This window comes from Megascapheus bottae, chromosome 19 (assembly GCF_031878675.1).
Source record: "Megascapheus bottae isolate mThoBot1 chromosome 19, mThoBot2.hap1, whole genome shotgun sequence".
Lineage (NCBI taxonomy): Eukaryota > Metazoa > Chordata > Mammalia > Rodentia > Geomyidae > Megascapheus > Megascapheus bottae.
Genome location: NC_143527.1, coordinates 39,428,616 through 39,446,560, shown reverse-complemented (window position 1 = coordinate 39,446,560; position 17,945 = coordinate 39,428,616). Strand labels below are relative to the sequence as shown.

The window sequence follows — 17,945 nt, the reverse complement described above, 5'->3', positions numbered from 1 at the left end:
ACGGTGAGAAGTAATAAAAAATGTCCACACTGAGGCTCAGTGAGATCAAGTAGCTTGTCCATTATCATACTGGGAATACACAGGGATTTGAATCCAAATAATATTATTTGGATTCAATGTTGATGAACTGCTTCTTATTTGTACCCTCGTAAATTTTCCCTACCTTTGGTTTAGAAAGCAATACCCAGAGCTGTAAACCATCTTTTGAACAAAGATAAGGAAGTTCTGAGTAGTAAGTACTTGAGAACTGTGGATCAGAACTATTATTGATCTGAACCTTTAACCTTGGACTTTTGCTGGGGTTTAGTGTGTGTGTGTGTGTGTGTGTGTGTGTGTGTGTGTGTGTGTGTGTCTGTCTGTCTTGACCTCAGGCCTGAGCACTGTCCCTTAGTTCTTTTCCTCAAGGATAGTGCTCTATCACTTAAGCCACAGCTTCACTTTTCACCTTTTTTTGCTAGCTATTCAAGGGGTTTGCTGCCTGGGCTGTTTTTTTTTAAATTATTAAATATATATATAATATATATGTATATATTATATATATGACAGTCCTGTGGCTTGAACTCTATCCTTGGCTTTCTCAAGGCCAGTGGTCTGCCACTTAAGCCACATTACCATTTCAGGCTTTTTGTATGTATGTGGTACCAGGGAATTGAACCCTGGTCTTCATGCATGTTGGGCAAGGGCTCTACCACTAGGCCGAACCCCAGGCCCCTGAGCTGTTTTTTTTTTTTTCGTTGTTGTTGTTTTTGTTTTTGCCAATCCTTGGGCTTGTACTCAGGACCTGAGCACTGCCCTTGTGCTTTCTCAAGGCTAGTGCTGTGCCACCTTGAGCCACAGCACCACTTCCAGCTTTTTCTATGTATGTGGTATGGAGGAATTAAACCAGGTCTTTGTGCATGCTAGGCAAGCACTCTACCACTAGGCCAAACTCCCAAACATCAAGGGCTGACTCATGAACACCTCCTTTTGAAATTTTAGAACTTCCTCTACATAGGTTTATCTCCTTTTAAAGGAGGAATTCACAGCTGTGCTTGATGGCTCACACATGTAATCCTAGTTACTCAGGAGACTGAGATCTAAGGATCCCAGTTCAAAGCCAGGCCAGACACTAAAGTCCATGAGACTCTTATTTCCAGTTAACCATCAGAAAGCCGGAAGTGGCCTTGTGGGTCAAGGGGTAGGGCAGTAGCCTTGAGCTGAAGAGCTCAGGGATAGTACCAGGCCCAGAGTTCAAGTCCCACAACTGACAAAAGAAAAAAAAAGAGTTCACATAGTTAATGTATTATTCTCTGATTTTTCAGGGCACTTTCAACCTTTTAAGGATTTGATGACTTCTATACCTGAAGAATATGGACCTTATTGGTTCGATCCAAGAACTAAAGCAAGAAGTTGTAGAAGACATGAGAAGATAGTTGGAGGATTGTATTGGGATTCCAGATAATATCAAATTAAAAACCTTTGGCGAGTTGGCTAAAAATTTTAAATGATCAACTCTGAAATGAAAAGTTTATATTAAAGCATTGCAGTTTTCCTTAGAGCTGCCATCTATATAAATATGTCAGGAATGCTAAATTCTCTTTGAATACATCAAATCTGTCTACGTGTATAAAAAGTACATGTTTATTGAAATACAGATTAAGAATTTTGATCTTCAAAGTCCTATTTTTACTTCTAATTCCTGATTCCTAGACTTTTTTTTTTTTTTTTTTAGCAGTCCTGCGGCTTGAACTCAGGGTTTGAGCACTCTCCTCAGACACTTTTTGCTCAAGGCTGGTGCTCTGCCACTTGATCCACAGCACCACTTCTGACTTTTTCTATGTATGTGATAACGAAGAATTGAACCTAGGACTTGGTGCATGCTAGGTGAGCTCTCTACCACTAGGCCACAGTCCCAGACTTTTTTTTGAAGGAAGAAAATGTCTATAGTACACCAGCTGGCATCTGGGTGGTTACTAGATCATCTTTCTTTCATTAACAAGATAAATTATCATTATCACCAACAGCATGAGCTTCATTGCAGCAAAAATAAGCCTACTTCTGTCTGTTTTGATGCTCTTCAAATGGATTCTTTGTCATGTTTTGATGCCTCTGCTCCATGTATTACTTTGGACTCTACTAGGAATCCAGAAAATGACGATGAAGGAAATTGTGAAATGTTCACAGAAAAATATGTTTTTCGACCTGAACTATTTAATATCACCAAACCTTATATAACTGCACCTATTCACAAAGAACACCAACAAAGTAATGAAAAAGAAGGTCCAATGAATGGTGTTAAAAAAGAAATCTCCACTTCTGTTATTGGGAAGGTAGAAAGTTTTAAATATATAATTTTTTATAGAAAACAAAATTTTCATTGAGCAAATCAAATACGTTATAGCTTAGTAAGTATAAAGAAAATCTAATGAAGCCCAGGAAGTCTTTAGTATATCCAGAGTAATTTTTGATTCTATTTTAAGATTCTACCATTCTAGAATACCAAATTGAATATTTCAAAAGTAAGCAAGTTTGGCTCAGAAGTTAATGTTCTGTAAATAAAATCAAACCAAAACCCCTTTTTGCTTACCATTTAATAAGTAAAAGTTTTACACTTAAAAAAAAAGATTAAAGAACACATTTCTGTGCAAAATGCTAAAAGCAGTAAATGGGTTTTGGGAGGTTTATAGAGGTCTGTTGGGGATAAGTTCATAATGAAGGTTTGACAAAAGGATGTAGTTTTTGAAAAGTTTCTGCTAATGAAACTAGAAAGCTACTGTTGGAAATGTACATGTCTGAAACACAAATGAAACACAAATGTGTACAAGTACTAAATGTTCACAAGTACTAAATATTTGGATATGCACACAGGGATATTCTTTTAATTTTATTTATTTTTGATTATGTAGTACTGAGGAATTGAACCCAGAGTCTCGGGCATGATAGGCAAGCATTCTGCCACTCAACCACATTCCCAGCCTTTAAAAGTTGAGAATGATATACAGGATTGCCTTATGCTTTAATGCTTAAAACAATGTATTTCAAGAGCTCACAGTTGATTACTCAAAGTTCATTTCAGATGAATTTTATTATTGTTATTCTATTAGTGATAGGAATAATATTAATCACTCATCCATTGACCTTTTCGTTGTTGTTGTTGTTGTCTTGGGGTTTGAACTCGTCTTCATGCTAGCTAAGTCAGTGCTTGTACTGTTGACTACAACTCCAACCCTGATTTTTTTGCTTATAAATGCCCAAATGTACACCTGGGCATGATCCGCCTATGTTGAACTTCCTGGTAGCTAGAATGAAAGGTACACATGGAAGTCTTGAAAACTTTTTTCTTCCTATCCTGGCTTAAACTGCTAACTCAACAATCTAAAACTGCTAGGTAGCTACGATAACAGGTGTGAGCCACCAGCATCTGGCTCCGTGTGCTTACCTCTTTACTGTTGTACCCTTTGCACTGATTTTGATCTTAGTAAAAATTATTGCCTCTTAAAGATAGATACACAGTATAGAAAATGTTTGAAGATTAAAAAGATACTATTTTTAAAAAAGAAATATATGTTTAGAAATAGTAATGTCTGACAGATGGCTATATAGCTTTTTCTCTAATTTATCTGCTCTTTAGAAACGTAAAAGATGTGTTGCTTTCAATCAAGGTGAATTGGATGCTATGGAATATCATACAAAGGTAGCTATATAATTTTCTTTAATGTGAATTAGTATAAAACAAATGCATATTATAAGGATATTAAAATCCAGGTGTGTGTGTGTGTGTGTGTGCGTGTGTGCGTGTGTGCGTGCGCGTGTGTTAGTACCACATGGATTGAGCTTAGGGCCTCAGGCTCAATTTTCTTACTCAGCTACTGCTCTACTACTTGAACCATGTCTTTTAACCATACTTTTAATAAATTCTCTTACAGATCCGACAACTGATTTTTGATGGATCTTTCCAGTTAATCCAAGAAGGTCTCAGAAGTGGTTTCCTTTATCCACTTGTTGAAAATCAGGACAAGTGTAGTGGTAAACCCATTATTTTACCGCTCGAGTCCTGCAGTTTGTCTGAATTATGTGAAATGGCAAAGTATTTGCCTTCCCTGAATAATATGGAACTTGAGACACTACAATTAATGGAAGATGATACTTCTGTTACAGAGCAGGATTTGTTTTCACGGGTTGTTGAAAACAAATTTAGCTTCTCAAAAATGATTACTTTAATGGGACAGAAATACCTGCTGCCACCAAAAAGCAGTTTTCTTTTGTCTGATATTTCTTGTATGCAGCCACTTCTGAACTGTAAGTAATTATTATGTTTGTTATTAGTTATGGATCTTTCTTTCTTTCTTTCTTTCTTTCTTTCTTTCTTTCTTTCTTTCTTTTTTTCTTTTTTGCCAGTCTGGGCTTGAGCTCAGAGTCTGAGCACTGTCTTTGGACTTTCTCAATGCCAGAGCTCTGCCACTTGAGCCTTGACACCATTTCTGGCTATTTTCCATGTATGTGGTATGGAGGAATGGAACCTGGGTCTCTGTGAATGCTAGGCAAGCACTCTATCATAGGCTAAACTCCCAGCCCTTTGGTCATGGGGCTTGTACTTGGCCTTAGCACTGTCCTTCAGCTTTTCAGCTCAAGGCTACCCCCCCTACCCTGGGCCTGGGCATTGTCCCTCAGCTCTTCAGCTCAAGGCTACCACCCTACCCTTGAGCCAAGCCCCACTTCCCATTTTCTAGAGGTTAATTGGAGATAAGAGTCTGAGGTCCTTTTGTGCCTGGGTGGCTTTGAACCCTGATTCTCAGATCTCAGCCTTCTGAGTAGCTAGGATGACAGGTGTGAGCCACCTTGCCCGGTTAGTTGTGGATATTTCTGTAGTCTCAAATTATTATTTTTGTTAATAATAAAAAGTAATATTTTGATCTCATAAGTTAAGAGATAGATGAATTTTAAATTAGGGCCAACATTTATTCTTTCCAGATACTGGAGTTTGAATCTGTGAGTTCCCTGGTACATATTAAAAGTATGCTGCTACTGAGCTACATTCCCAATCCTCCTTTAATATTTGTCTATGTAGCTATCTATCTTTCTGTCTCTCTTTTTCTGTCTACCTATTTCCTTTTTGGCAGTATTGAAGTTTTAATTCAAAGCCTTCTATTTACTAGGGAATTGTTCTACTACTTGAGTCACACCTTCAGTCCTTGTGTTTAAGTTTTAAAGTGATCACGTACAGAAGATATTTTTGAAATTATGTGTTTGATTTTAGGTAGGAAAAAATTTGATCTAATTGTGATTGATCCACCATGGCAGAATAAGTCCGTAAAAAGAAGTAACAGGTAAGTAGAGATGAATTATCTATTAAATATGCTTTCTAAAACCTATAGTCTTTTGTATATTCTGGCTTAATACACTATAAACTTTCTGATAGAGGTGATCTAAAATAACTAAAATGCTTTGGATGGTTCTAAAATTTTAATTTTTCTTACTAGGTAATTCTGTTGAACTGTTACTGTATAGTCAGTAATAATTATTTATATTTAATGTCTAAAGTTACTTCTGTACATGAAAGGGCATTATTTTTTCTGCTTTTGATATCAGATTCCAAAATTTAGAAATATGTGTTAGACTATTTCTAGTTTTACTTAATATTCTGTTGTAGATTTATTTATTTATTTGCCAGTCCTGGGGCTTGAACTCTGGGCCTGGCCACTGTACTTGAGCTTTCTCAAGGCTAGTGCTCTACCACTTGAACCACAGCACCACTTCCAGCTTTTTCTGTGTATGTGGTACCAAGGAATTGAACCCAGGGCTTCATGCATGCTAGGCATGCACCTTACCCCTAAGTACATTCCCAGCCCTCTTTTTTTTTTTTTTTAATTTGACAACAGTGTTTGTGGCTTCTTTCCTTCCTTCTTTCCTCCCTCCCTCCCTCCCTTCATCTCTCCCTCCCTCCCGTCTGCCCTTCCTTGCTTTCCTGCTTGCTTGCTTTTTTTTGCCAGTCCTGGGGCTTGAACTCAGGGCCTGAGCACTGTCCTTGGACTTTTACTGATTGAATTCTTTTTTTCTGCATTTTTGTTCACTTGACTTTCCCTGTAGGAAGAAGCCAGTTTCCTTGTAGTAAGCTAGAGGTAAACTCAGTAGTAGACTGTAAGAAAACTACCAAAATTTGAAGTGATAGCCTGACAATTTTAAAGAAAAATAGAAATTTTAATGAAAAGAAAAATGAAGTTATTTTTGGTGTGGGTCATGTGTCCACCAGGTGTCACTGTGGCTTCACACTTACCTATACAAATCGTGTTCTATGACTTGTGTGTTTGTAGTACCGTTTCGTCCCTTCCTATTTCTCTTTCTTGAATCAAATTTTGGTCATATTTTTTTCTTTTTAATTTTAGGTACAGTTATTTGTCATCACTGCAAATAAAACAAATACCCATTCCTGAACTGGCTGCCCCACATTGCCTTGTTGTTACTTGGGTGACCAATAGACAAAAGCACCTGCGTTTTGTTAAGGAAGAGCTTTATCCTTCCTGGTCTGTGGAGATGCTTGCTGAATGGCATTGGGTAAAAGTAAGTTTAGAAATTACCCTTTTGATTAATAAAGTATAGCATACCATTCATGTAAAGACATCATCTTTTTATTGTTGTTTAGGTCCTGGGGCTTGAACTCAGGCCTGTGAGCTATCTCTGAGCTTTTTTGCCTAACATTAACATTTGAGCCACAGCTCTATTTCTGACCCCTTTATGTGCTAAACTGTAGAAAAGAGTCTTTCTTGCCAGGGCTGACTTCAAACCATGAGCCTCAGATCTCATCTTCTTGAGTAGCTAGGATTACAGGTGTGATTACAGGTGCCTGGCAGCATCTATTATTTATTTATTTTTGCCAGTCCTGGGGTTTGAACTCAGGGCCTGAACACTGTCGTTGGGCTTTCTCAAGGCTAGTGCTCTACCACTAGAGCCATAGCACCACTTCTGGATTTTTTCTATATATGTGGTACTGACGAATCGAACCTGGGACTTTGTGCATGCTAGGCAAGCACTCTACCATAGGCCAAACTCCCAGCCCACTTTTGGTTTTTATATAGTCAGCAGTTTATTTTTGTTTTCTTTCTTTTATTATCCTAAAATACTTGTACAAAGGGGTTTCAGCTTAACATATCCATTTATGAGTATAGTACATCTTGATCAGTTTTACCTTTTCTATCATTTCCTCTCCCATTTATGCCTTCCCTATTTATCTTCTAAAGTTTTCTAGGTCCATTTTCATATGTACATAGAACACAGTGACTGCATTTGCCCAACCCTCTTCCTCCTAGCATCCTCTCACTAATAAAGACACATTTCAGTTAATGGCATTTACTTTGTGAAACTGCCTGCTAATGGTTCAAAGGGGTTACATCATGGAAACCTAGCCCTGTATATACCATATTTCAGTAAATTTGATCATACTTAGTGAATGTTCTATCACTGAACTTCATTCGCAGCTTGATTATTTTCCTATGTGCAGAGACTGGGTCAAAGTAAAAAAGTTATCTCTTGAAGTCAAGCCTAAAATGTAAATACATAAAATATATTAATAAATAAATATGCAAAATGTAAATACATAAAAAGCTCAAGAAAAAAACAACAATGTTCATTTATAATAGTAATCAGTTCTAAGAGATGGGATATGATCAGTTTAAAACGAATGTCTAGTATATTGTACGAAACATTTATTAAATAATTCTCCATATTGTTATAATTGAGACTAATCTGCAATGAATTTATAGGCTATCCAGATAATTTGCCAGTTGTTTATATAGTTCTATGTGTGAGAGATATAGTATCTGGCCCTATAGTAGAGATAATAAGGTTTTCTGATTATTGAATTAGCTGACTAAAAGACCAATAAAGGCAAAGGGCTTCATAAACAATAGATAAAAATACTTTGACAGTGAAAAAAAAATAGGTTCAGGGGCTGGGACTGTGGCCTAGTGGTGGTAGAGTGCTTGCCTAGCATGCACAAAACCCTGGGTTTGATTCCTCAGTATATACAGAAAAAGTCGGAAGTGGTGTTGTGGTTTAAGTGGTAGAGCACTAGCCTTGATAAAGCCCAAGGACAGTGCCCAGGTCCTGAATTTAAACCCCAGGACTGGCAAAAACAAAATGTCTGTCTGTCTGTCTGTCTATCTATCTAGACATATTATAAATCAGTTTAAGTTATATTTTTTTTGAACTGAATTAGCTTAAATGAATATTTGGGAAGCTGATCATTCCAAGGTGAAATGGTTAACTGAATTTCTGAATTTTTAGTTAGAAAAATTGGTCTTTGATTAAATATTGTATATCTTAGCAACTACATCAATTTTACTTTTGACTTAGTTTAATTGCTAATAATTAGTATTATTTGCATGATTTTAAGAAAAGGTAGAGATATGTAAGATGTTAATAAAATTGAAATGTCTGTGTAAATGTAAAGAAATTTTTTTTAAAGAATTCCTTATAGCTCCACTGCCTATTATAGTAGCCATTCTCATATTTGGCTCTTTAGACTTGATATGTGACTGTTTCAAATAATGTGCTTTTTTGTGTGTGTGTGTTGTTGGGGGGGGAGGGGGGAGGAGAGTTGTGCAGCTTGTGCTATCCTTGATTTCTTTTGCCCAAGGTTAACACTTTGAGCAGCTCTACTTCTAGTTTTTGTGTGGTTAATTGGAGATAAGAGTCTCATGGGGACTTTTCTGCATAGGTTGGCTTTGAATCATGATTCTCAGACTAGGATTATAGGCATGGGCTACTGGTGCCCAGGTCAAATAATGTGTTCGTAAATGTAAAGAAAACATTGTGCCTTAAAGACCTGGTAGAGAAGAAACAATCTTATTATATTTTGTGATTGATTACATATTGAAATTATATGCTAGCTATACTAGATTAAGTTAAGTATTTTAAATTATTTTCATTGTATTCTTTTTTGCCTTTTCTAATGGTACTACTAATGTGTGGCTCACATTATATTTTTATATTTTTATTGGACAACAGTATTCTGGAGGTTTAATAATTTCTCTTCTTTTTAGTGGAAACCGTATAGTGTTGAGAAAAAAAATAATCCCTTTTGTTCTCTCTTTCTTATCAGATTACCACTTCAGGAGAGTTTGTGTTCCCATTAGATTCCCTACACAAAAAACCTTATGAAGTTCTTATCCTAGGGAGAGTTCAAGAAAAAACTGCTTTACCATTAAGGTAAGAAAGGTGATACTTTTCACAATTTGTAAGTAGATTAATTTTTAGGCTCTTAAAGTCACTAACAGTGATCATTGATTTTTCTTAAAATTTACGTTTTTGAAAATCTGGAAATAGCTTAAAGTGTTAATGATATGGAACATGAAATTTTCTGTTACCTTTTGTTTTATTTAGTGTGTAATTATTATTATTATGGGAAATGAAATACTCAATTCTTAAGTTGTTTTATTTTCTTCACTGATTCTTTAAATTTGTTTTTACAATTGGGTATTATTTGAAAGGGAAAAATATTAGTCCAGCTGTGACAAATGATTAGAAAATTGTCTATTAACCCACAACCCAAAACCCAGAACACATTATTTAAAAAATTTTTGCAAAAATGTAATGGTTTCCCTCATTTGTGATAACTAGTACAAGCCTAGGTCTCTCCTTGAAGAGGATTACAATAGCTCAAAACCTATATACATAAGTCCATATCTCCAGGATATGGAAACAAGAGCTTTATATTATGTGATTGATGTTCTTAATATACTATGTTATTTCTCTTCTCTTCTGTTGCCCTTTGGTTAATCTCACATTGTTACAGTATCTGACTTTGTTATCTGGTATATTGTATATATGTTTATTTGTTTATTTGAAATAGGAAAGGGAAGGAGGGAAAACAAGATGATGGGGTAGGGGAGGGTAATGGGAACAAAAACACGAGAAGGGGTATCAATGCGTGAAAAGTAATGCACCTTCTCTCTGGAAAATATAACTGTAACTCATCTATACATTATAATAAAACAAAACTTCTGGCAAAAAAAATGTCCATTAAAGTATAGTATAGTTTATGGTATTTTTCTGTTTTAACTAGGAACACAGATGTAAAAGTGTTGCCCATTCCAGATCACAAACTAATTGTCAGTGTGCCTTGTGTTCTTCACTCACATAAACCACCGCTTGCTGGTATGTTTCTCTAGAACAGAATTGTCATAAGTTTTGATGTAATTGGAAAAAATGATTGAATTTAATATTTAAATAGTATATAGATTTTGCAAATAATTCAGTTTTTAATATTCTAAAATTTTATGGCAGAGCTCAGCGGAATTTATGAAATAGTGAACGTGTAAGTTTTATACAATTAAACCATTTCTCAGTTTTTCTTACTGTTGGTTGCCCATTCCTCATTGACCTCATTGAATGACTACTGATAGGGCTTTAGAATTCATGTAGGGGCTTTAATTTACCACCAGGTTTTACTACAAGTTGCTGGACTTCAGGACAATGATAGGAAGGGGGAGGGTTTAATTTCCCTTGATGTTTGGTAGAGACTTGCAGTTTTATGTTTTGTAAGAAGTAGTACTGCTTTACTGAAATACTAGAAAGATGCTTGCTGCAGCCTGCAGTTTCACTAATCTTATTTCCTTTAGTGTTATGTTTAGCATCCAGTGATGCTAAGCAGAAGAACTAATGGAAAGAGTTTGCTGTGGAGATTGGTTAACACATATTTGAATCCTGGGTCTGATGCTTGGGCAAGTTACTGCAATACTTTGCTATCTCACTATCTTTACTTATTGAGGCAATAATGGTATTTAATATTTCAGAGTACAAGGATTGGCTATCATGTATTTAAAAATGTAGCACTTAGTAGAAATATAGTAACTGCTAAGAGTTAAAATAAACTTAAGTATGTGAGTGGGAATTTAAGATCTTAGATATAAAGTCTGAGAGGTTCTGAATTTGATATTCAAAGTTTACTTTTTTGTGCAATTTCTTTAGCAATATATTTTATTAATTTGATGATACATATATCCTTTTCACCATAAAACTTCTGTAACTTGCTACTCAGAAAAAAATCTTATTATTATTGCTTTTTCCCCAGAATATGGCATCACTTATGAGATAGGAAAGAAAAGAGAGTAAACAAATTCATAGGAAAATTATGTTTGTAGCAAGCAGGATTTCTGTTATCTTAAATTACTCCCACAAAGGAGATTTTTTTTCCTTTTTTTTTTTTTTTTGGTCAGTCCTTGGCTTGAGCTCAGGGCCTGAGCACTGTCCTTGGACTTTCTCAAGGGTAGAGCTCTACCACTTGAGCCTCAGTACTACTTCTGGCTTTTTTCCCATGTATGTGGTACCGAGAAATCAAACCCAGGTCTTTGTGCATGCTAGGCAAGCACTCTACCACTGGGCCAAACTCCCCACCTGCCACAAATGCATATTAAAATCATATTCCTTAACTTGAGAAACGTGCAGATATGTATGATGATCCTTTCTTTGTTTTAGAGGAATTCTCAGTGAATAGTCACCTTCAAACTAGATAATACAAACTCTACTGCATCTTTTGTGACTTAAGTGAAAAGAGAGTCTGTGCTATTCTTTGAGGACCAATTATATTCAACATTAGTTATATTCAATCTGTATTTCTATTATTTGAATTTTGTTTATCATATGGGGAGGACCAAAGCTTAATTTAGTGCTTAGTTTAGAGATTATATTTTACTTAAAAATTTCTAAAGCTGAGATCCAATATCCTGCATTTTCAAATAGTAGCTAACCTCTTTTCTAGTCTCTCTAGGATGAAAGTAGTTATATTTAAGGATTATTCTTCAGAAAAACAGATTTAAAATGGACACATTTTGCCTTGATGTGCCATTGGTTTGTTATCTGTGACAATGCAGTTCTGACATACTGCCAATAGAGAGCAGCACAAGTACATTTTTAGGATTGAAAATAGTTGAAAACAAGAATATTTTGGGCAAAAATATCTGAGTGGCTCTATACATGTTTATCCATAAGCTCTGACTAATTAGTAATAAACAAGAAATATTTATAATAGCTTTATTTTTGAGTTCATATTGTTGTATGTATTTTAGATATGAAGAGTGGCACTGAGAGCCATCAGATACCAACTTTCAGACTTCTGTCCCATATTTTACCCTGAAATCATTAGGAATGTATTTTATTTTATTTTGTTTAAAGGTGATATACAAAGGGGCTGCAGTTATAAAGGTGATGAGTATATTTTCTTGTTGAACAGTATTACCTTGTCCCTGAGAGTCCGTGAGACTCTTATCTCCAGTTAACCTCCTAAAAGCCAGAAGTAAAGTTTTGACTTTTGCCTTGAGCAAAAAAGCTCAGGGACAGCACCTAGGCCCTGAGTTGCTAGGTACCAACCCGCACGCACACACGCACACAGCCACCCTGTGGCTTTTTGATAACTGGATTAGGAAAAGTTCAAGTGTGGTTTTGTGATCTGAAATGGAGGGTAGGAGCTCCTGGACTCCCTTTAAGGCATCTTTTGTTAAGCCTGGAATTGGCTTCATTCAGTTCCAGAAATTGGACCATCAACCCCAAAGCTGTTCTTGAATTCTGTAGTAAGGAAAGGTTTGCAGATTCTACAGAAGACTGAATGGGATGGGCCATTAATTGTGTGAAATTAATAAAAAGTACAGTGTTACTGGAGAGGACTATAGAGAGACCTTTTAAAATGAATAAACCTGTAAAATGTATTATTAGCTTCTATAGAGTTATTTTCATGCCTGGATTACATTTATTAAAAAGTAAAGTAAGGGGCCAGGAGTTTGGCCTAGTGGTAGAGTGCTTGCCTAGCATGCACAAAGACCCAGGTTCAATTCCTTGGTACCACATACATAGAAAAGGCCAGAAATGGTTCTGTGGCTCAAGTGGTAGAACACTAACCTTGAGGAAAGCCCAAGGACAGTGCTCAGGCCCTGAGTTCAGTCCCTAGGACTGGCAAAAAAAAAAAAAAAAAGTAAAGTAAGTTCTTAGGAGAGATGTGAGTGGTCTTGGGAAACCGAAGTCACACATATGAGTGTTAAAACCCTCATTTCTCATCTACAAATGAAAACAATAAATGAGGACTGCTGAGCATGGCGCTGGTGGCGTTCTCAGGCTCACAGGTACTTGTTTCATTGGCTTTCTGACTAGAAATGGCAAGCCTGTGATGAAATCCTTCATATTAATTTGCTGTCTTTAAAATAAATGAAACATCCCTCATCTTTTATTCTTTCCTGCTAACAGAAAATTGATTTTCTCAGTTGTAACTTACTTCTCTTTTTCTGTGTCTGTCTCTTTTGTTTGGACAGAGGTTCTGAAAGATTACATAAAAACTGATGGAGAATGTTTGGAATTATTTGCTCGAAATTTACAGCCAGGTTGGACTAGTTGGGGCAATGAAGTTCTCAAGTATCAGCATATGGATTATTTCATGACTGTGGAGTCTTGACACTGATGGTAAAGTTATTGAACAATGTTGTCCTGTCCTCATTGTTTCCTTAGCCTTGTCTCTTTACCTCAGTTTTCCTTTAATACCAACCTGTATGCTTAGAAATCTAAATAAGATTTGTTCTTTAAGTAGCGTGATCAGGAATGAATATCCATGTCAATTTTAGATGAATTATGCTTCACTAATACCTCATGTTATTCAAGACTCTACAGTTAAAAAAGTAAGAAGCTAGAACAAAGCATCTAGAACAGGCTAGTGAGGAGGTTTGGAAAGCATATAGTGGTCCCTAACCTAGGTGCTGGTGGCCTACACTTGTTATCCTAGCTACTTAGAAGACAGATCAGGAAGATCATGGTTCGAGGACAGATGACTCATAAAGTGCAAGATAATTCAGCTAAATATAGTGGCACATGCTCGTTATCCATCCCAAGCTATGTGGGAGGCTGAGATTAGGAAGATTATATTTCTAGCCCAGTCCTGATGGGAAAGTCCATGAGACTTCATCTCTATCTCCATGGAGAAAAGCTGGATGTGATGTATGCAGTTATTTGTTTTTTTATTCTGTTTTTGTTTTCTGTACCCTTTGTCTTTTGTATATGTTTATCTGATCTGTAGAAGGGAAAGGGAATCCTAAAAACAGCAGGAGAAAGGTTGAATTAATGCAACAATGATACCATTATGTTGGAAATGAACTTTGCAACTTGCGGGGAGGGGACTTGGTAAATGGGAGAAAATGAGGGAGGGGGAACTGTTCAAAAAGAAATGTACTCATTACTCATGTAATTGTAACCCTACTGTTCATCACCTTTAATTTATATTAAGATATATACTAAAAATTCAGCGTGCCTTCTGTTCAAATGGAAGAAGTTATAGTGTCTGTTCAGCCTCTTTTTCTGCCACCTCTGTGCCTTGTTTATGATACTTATTTAATTATTAGGCTCTTCATCGAACAGAAGGCTGCTCTGCAAAGTATAATCACAGTATGCTATATGTAAACCATGTGGAATATGAGCTCTGAACTTTGACATCTTTACCACTTAATTATAGCAGCTTACTTGAGGACTTTACATATTTTAAGGTGTTTTAATAATGAAAATTTTAATACTCTTAATTTATTTTATTTTCTTATTCATTTATTCATTCATATAGGGCCTTGCATTTGCTAAGAAAACATTTGTATTACAACCCCAGCCCTACCATATTGCTTTTTTTGGTTTGCTTTTTTATTCAAGAATTTATTAACATTGATTTTTACATCATATTTCAAATGACATGTTTAACAAACAAGTATTCAAGAAGGGAATCTCTATATACAATCCATATTCCTTTTATAGGTTAGATTTTTTAGGACTCTTGGTAATAGTATTTGAGCAAAGGGAGTTAACATTTGCTGAATAGTATATGTTACTGTTTTATGCTTTTTACACATTTTATTGCATTTAATTCTTGCATGGCCCCAAGAGATAGATATCTTCATTTAACAGATAAGGGAAGCAAAGTTAGAGTATTTTTTTCATAAATCCACAGTCAAGTATGAAATTAGGATTAGCTTATAGAATTCTCTGACTTTACAACTGATATTGTATTCTGTTTAAATAAGAACATTTTCTAAGCATATGACAAAGGATTTCTAAAATGGCACCATTGCATATCTCAATGAGTTTGGTTTGATTTGAATGTGCTCAAAAGGCATGGATTCACAGGGAACCTCTTAGGCACGCAACCTCCCCACACAAAGATCTTCCTAGCCATGACACCTGCTGACTTACTCGAGGAACTTTAGGGAATTGTGTCTTCTAACGTTATATTGGATTTTCTGGCCTTCCTCATGATTCTCTATCAGCCTCTCATACAGAGCTTTATTAGAATTATTAACTGCTCTTTGAGAAGCAGCTCTTCCTTACCTTGATCCCATTTGTTATTAATCTTCCTTTTTTTTTTTTGTTTTATCTTTAGGCTTTATCCTTGACTTTTAGTCAAAGTTGGATGCAGTTTCTTTTAGTTCTCTTGGCCAATGTAGGCACAGTATGTTTTTATATGTAGGCATTTCAATAACCAACTCTGTCTAAAGCAAACTTGAGGACTGAGAGTGTATATCAACTGGTGGAGAGCTTGGCCTAACATTTGTGAAATTTGTGTTCAATCTTCAGTATAACACAACAACAACAACAACAAAATGTTAAGTCTTGATATTTAGCTTTGGAGTGGCTTTAAGCAATTAGCATAAACTGTTTTGTGAATATATTTTTTAATGAAAAAGTTTAATTTTTGAACCTTGAAGGATTACTGTGAGGGTAAAGTTAGTGATTAAAGGTGTCTAGCATAGAGCCTGATATCTAAGTGTTCAATGTATTCTCATTTATTTAAGACCTTATCTCTTATTTTTTTTTTTTTGGCCCCCTTCTCTCTCTCTTTCTGGCCCCGCTCGCTCCGCCCCGCTCGCTCCGGCCCCCTCTCGCTCTGGCCCCGCTCGCTCCGGCCTCGCTGGCTCTGGCTCGGCTCGCTCCCGCACGCTCCGGCCCTGCTCGCTCCGGCCCCGCTCGCTCCGGCCACCACTCGGTTGGGCTCTGCTTGCTTGCTTTCGCTCTCTGTCGCTTGTTGCAGTCTCGTCTCTGCCACTTCCGGCTTGGTTGTGTATGTGGGATACCGAGGAATCGAACCCGGGTCCTTGTGCATGCTAGGCAAGCACTTTAACCGCTAGGCCAAACTCCCGGGCCCCTTATCTCTTATTTTTAAAAGAACAGTTTTATTTTGAACTAATTTTAGAATTATATAGAAGTTGCAAAAAGGTATAGTATACAAATATCTCTCATCTCTATAACTTTTGTGAATCACGCTACTACATAATCAGAATGAGCATTTCACATGCTTCTTTTTTTTTTTTTTTTTTTTTTTTTTTTTGCCAGTCCTGGGCTGGAGCTCAGGGCCTGAGCACTGTCCTTGAACTTTCTCAAGGCTAGAGCTCTACCACTTGAGCCTCAGCAACACTTCCGGCTTTTTTCTATGTATGTGGTACCAAGGAATCGAACCCGGGTCTTCATGCATGCTAGGCAAGCACTTTAACCACTAGGCCAAACTCCTGGCCTTCACATGCTTCTTATAGAACACAAAGTTTTTCTTTCTCTGTGTAGTTTTTTCTTTTTTTTTTAAAGAAAAGGATGGAATGTCATCTTTTTTTTTTTAGCCAGTCCTGGGGCTTGACCTCAGGGCCTGAGCCTTGTCCTTGGTCTTTTTCAAGGCTAGAGCTCTACCATTTTTATTTTACCACAACACCATCATCTTTTTTTTTTTTTAAACATGAAGTTGTACACAGAAATAAACCTATTGCAGTGCAAACTTCATATAGTATATACTGTTTGGAAATGTTCTAGTATGACTTCATTGTACTAGGGCTGCAGTAACAATCTACATATAAAAAGAGTTCCTAGTAGAGGAACATTAAGAAAGACATACGCAGAATAGAATGTAACAGCCAACTAACTATGCCTTAGTGCTACAGTCTAAAAGTTAAAGGTCCCTGGAGTTCTATCATAAACTTGGAAGGTATAAATTTCAGAGGTGGTTTCTAGCACAACATTTTGATCTTGCTCTACTGAGAAATACTTCAATCAAGCTTAATGAAGTCTCATACCCAAATTCATTTCCCCAGGTTTATAGAGCTTCATTTGGCTCAACCTACATAGTCTTTCATTATTATACTAAGTCTCTTGGCTTTGTCCAGGTTCTCAACAACAAGTGCATCCAGAATTATCAGAATTAGAACTGGTGGCATGGCTTAGTGGTAGAGAACCTGCCTACCAAGCACAAGGCCCCGAGTTGAAACTCCAGGACCACCAAAAAGCGAAGGAAATAACTCGAATAATCAGAATAATCTTGACCTTTAGCTGCTAGGTAGTTCACCAGTATTTCATTATGGAATCATGAAAGAGGTACGCAATCTATTCAATTGTTCCACCATTTGTATAATTCTGTGCAAGCCAGATAGCTTTCCTTTTGTTTTAAAGTCTGTCTTAGAATGCCAACAGTATGAAACTTCCTCAGAAGACTAACCATAGTGCTCCCCTATGACCCAGCAATCCCATTCCTGCGCATTTACCCACATGACCACAAACAAGGCCACACTAAAGCTACTAGCCCAACTATGTTCACTGCACCATTTTTTTTTTTAACCTTAGATATGGAATCAGCCCAGATGCCCCTCAGTAGATGAGTGGATCAAGAAAATGTTGTATATATGTACCGTGGAATTCTATGCTTCCATCAGAAAAAATGACCACCCCATTTATAAGAAAATGGAAAGACCTAGAAAAATCATATTAAGTAAAGAATGTCAATCAGAAATGAGATATTTGTGATTCACAACTTGCTGTGTCTAATCCTGATGGTCAATTATGGTGTTTCAAATGGTCTTCGTAGTTTTTTTTCCTGAATATTGTGCCTGGATACTAGCTAGCAAGTTTGAAAAGATGACAACTGCACCTGCATCCATCACAGTCTGTTCACCTGTTTCAGTGATAATATTCCCCATGGC

General features: G+C 36.5%; 1 protein-coding gene across 5 annotated transcripts in view; it reads left to right on the top strand.

Annotated features, from left to right (window-relative positions):
• Mettl4 (methyltransferase 4, N6-adenosine) overlaps nt 1-17,945 on the top strand; it is a 206,795-nt gene that overhangs the window by 765 nt on the left and 188,085 nt on the right. For 2 of the 5 annotated variants that reach the window (XM_090353372.1, XM_090353373.1), the window contains exons 2-9: nt 1,302-2,309; nt 3,611-3,673; nt 3,906-4,278; nt 5,237-5,306; nt 6,363-6,537; nt 9,077-9,183; nt 10,040-10,131; nt 13,275-13,422. In XM_090353372.1, the coding sequence (XP_090209498.1) occupies nt 1,917-2,309; nt 3,611-3,673; nt 3,906-4,278; nt 5,237-5,306; nt 6,363-6,537; nt 9,077-9,183; nt 10,040-10,131; nt 13,275-13,414 (1,413 nt within the window). In that variant the 5' untranslated portion in view covers nt 1,302-1,916 and the 3' untranslated portion in view covers nt 13,415-13,422. Of the gene's footprint in view, nt 1-1,301; nt 2,310-3,610; nt 3,674-3,905; nt 4,279-5,236; nt 5,307-6,362; nt 6,538-9,076; nt 9,184-10,039; nt 10,132-13,274; nt 15,797-17,945 lie in introns of those variants that run through there. The other 3 variants (XM_090353375.1, XM_090353371.1, XM_090353374.1) reach the window with 3 other exon arrangements.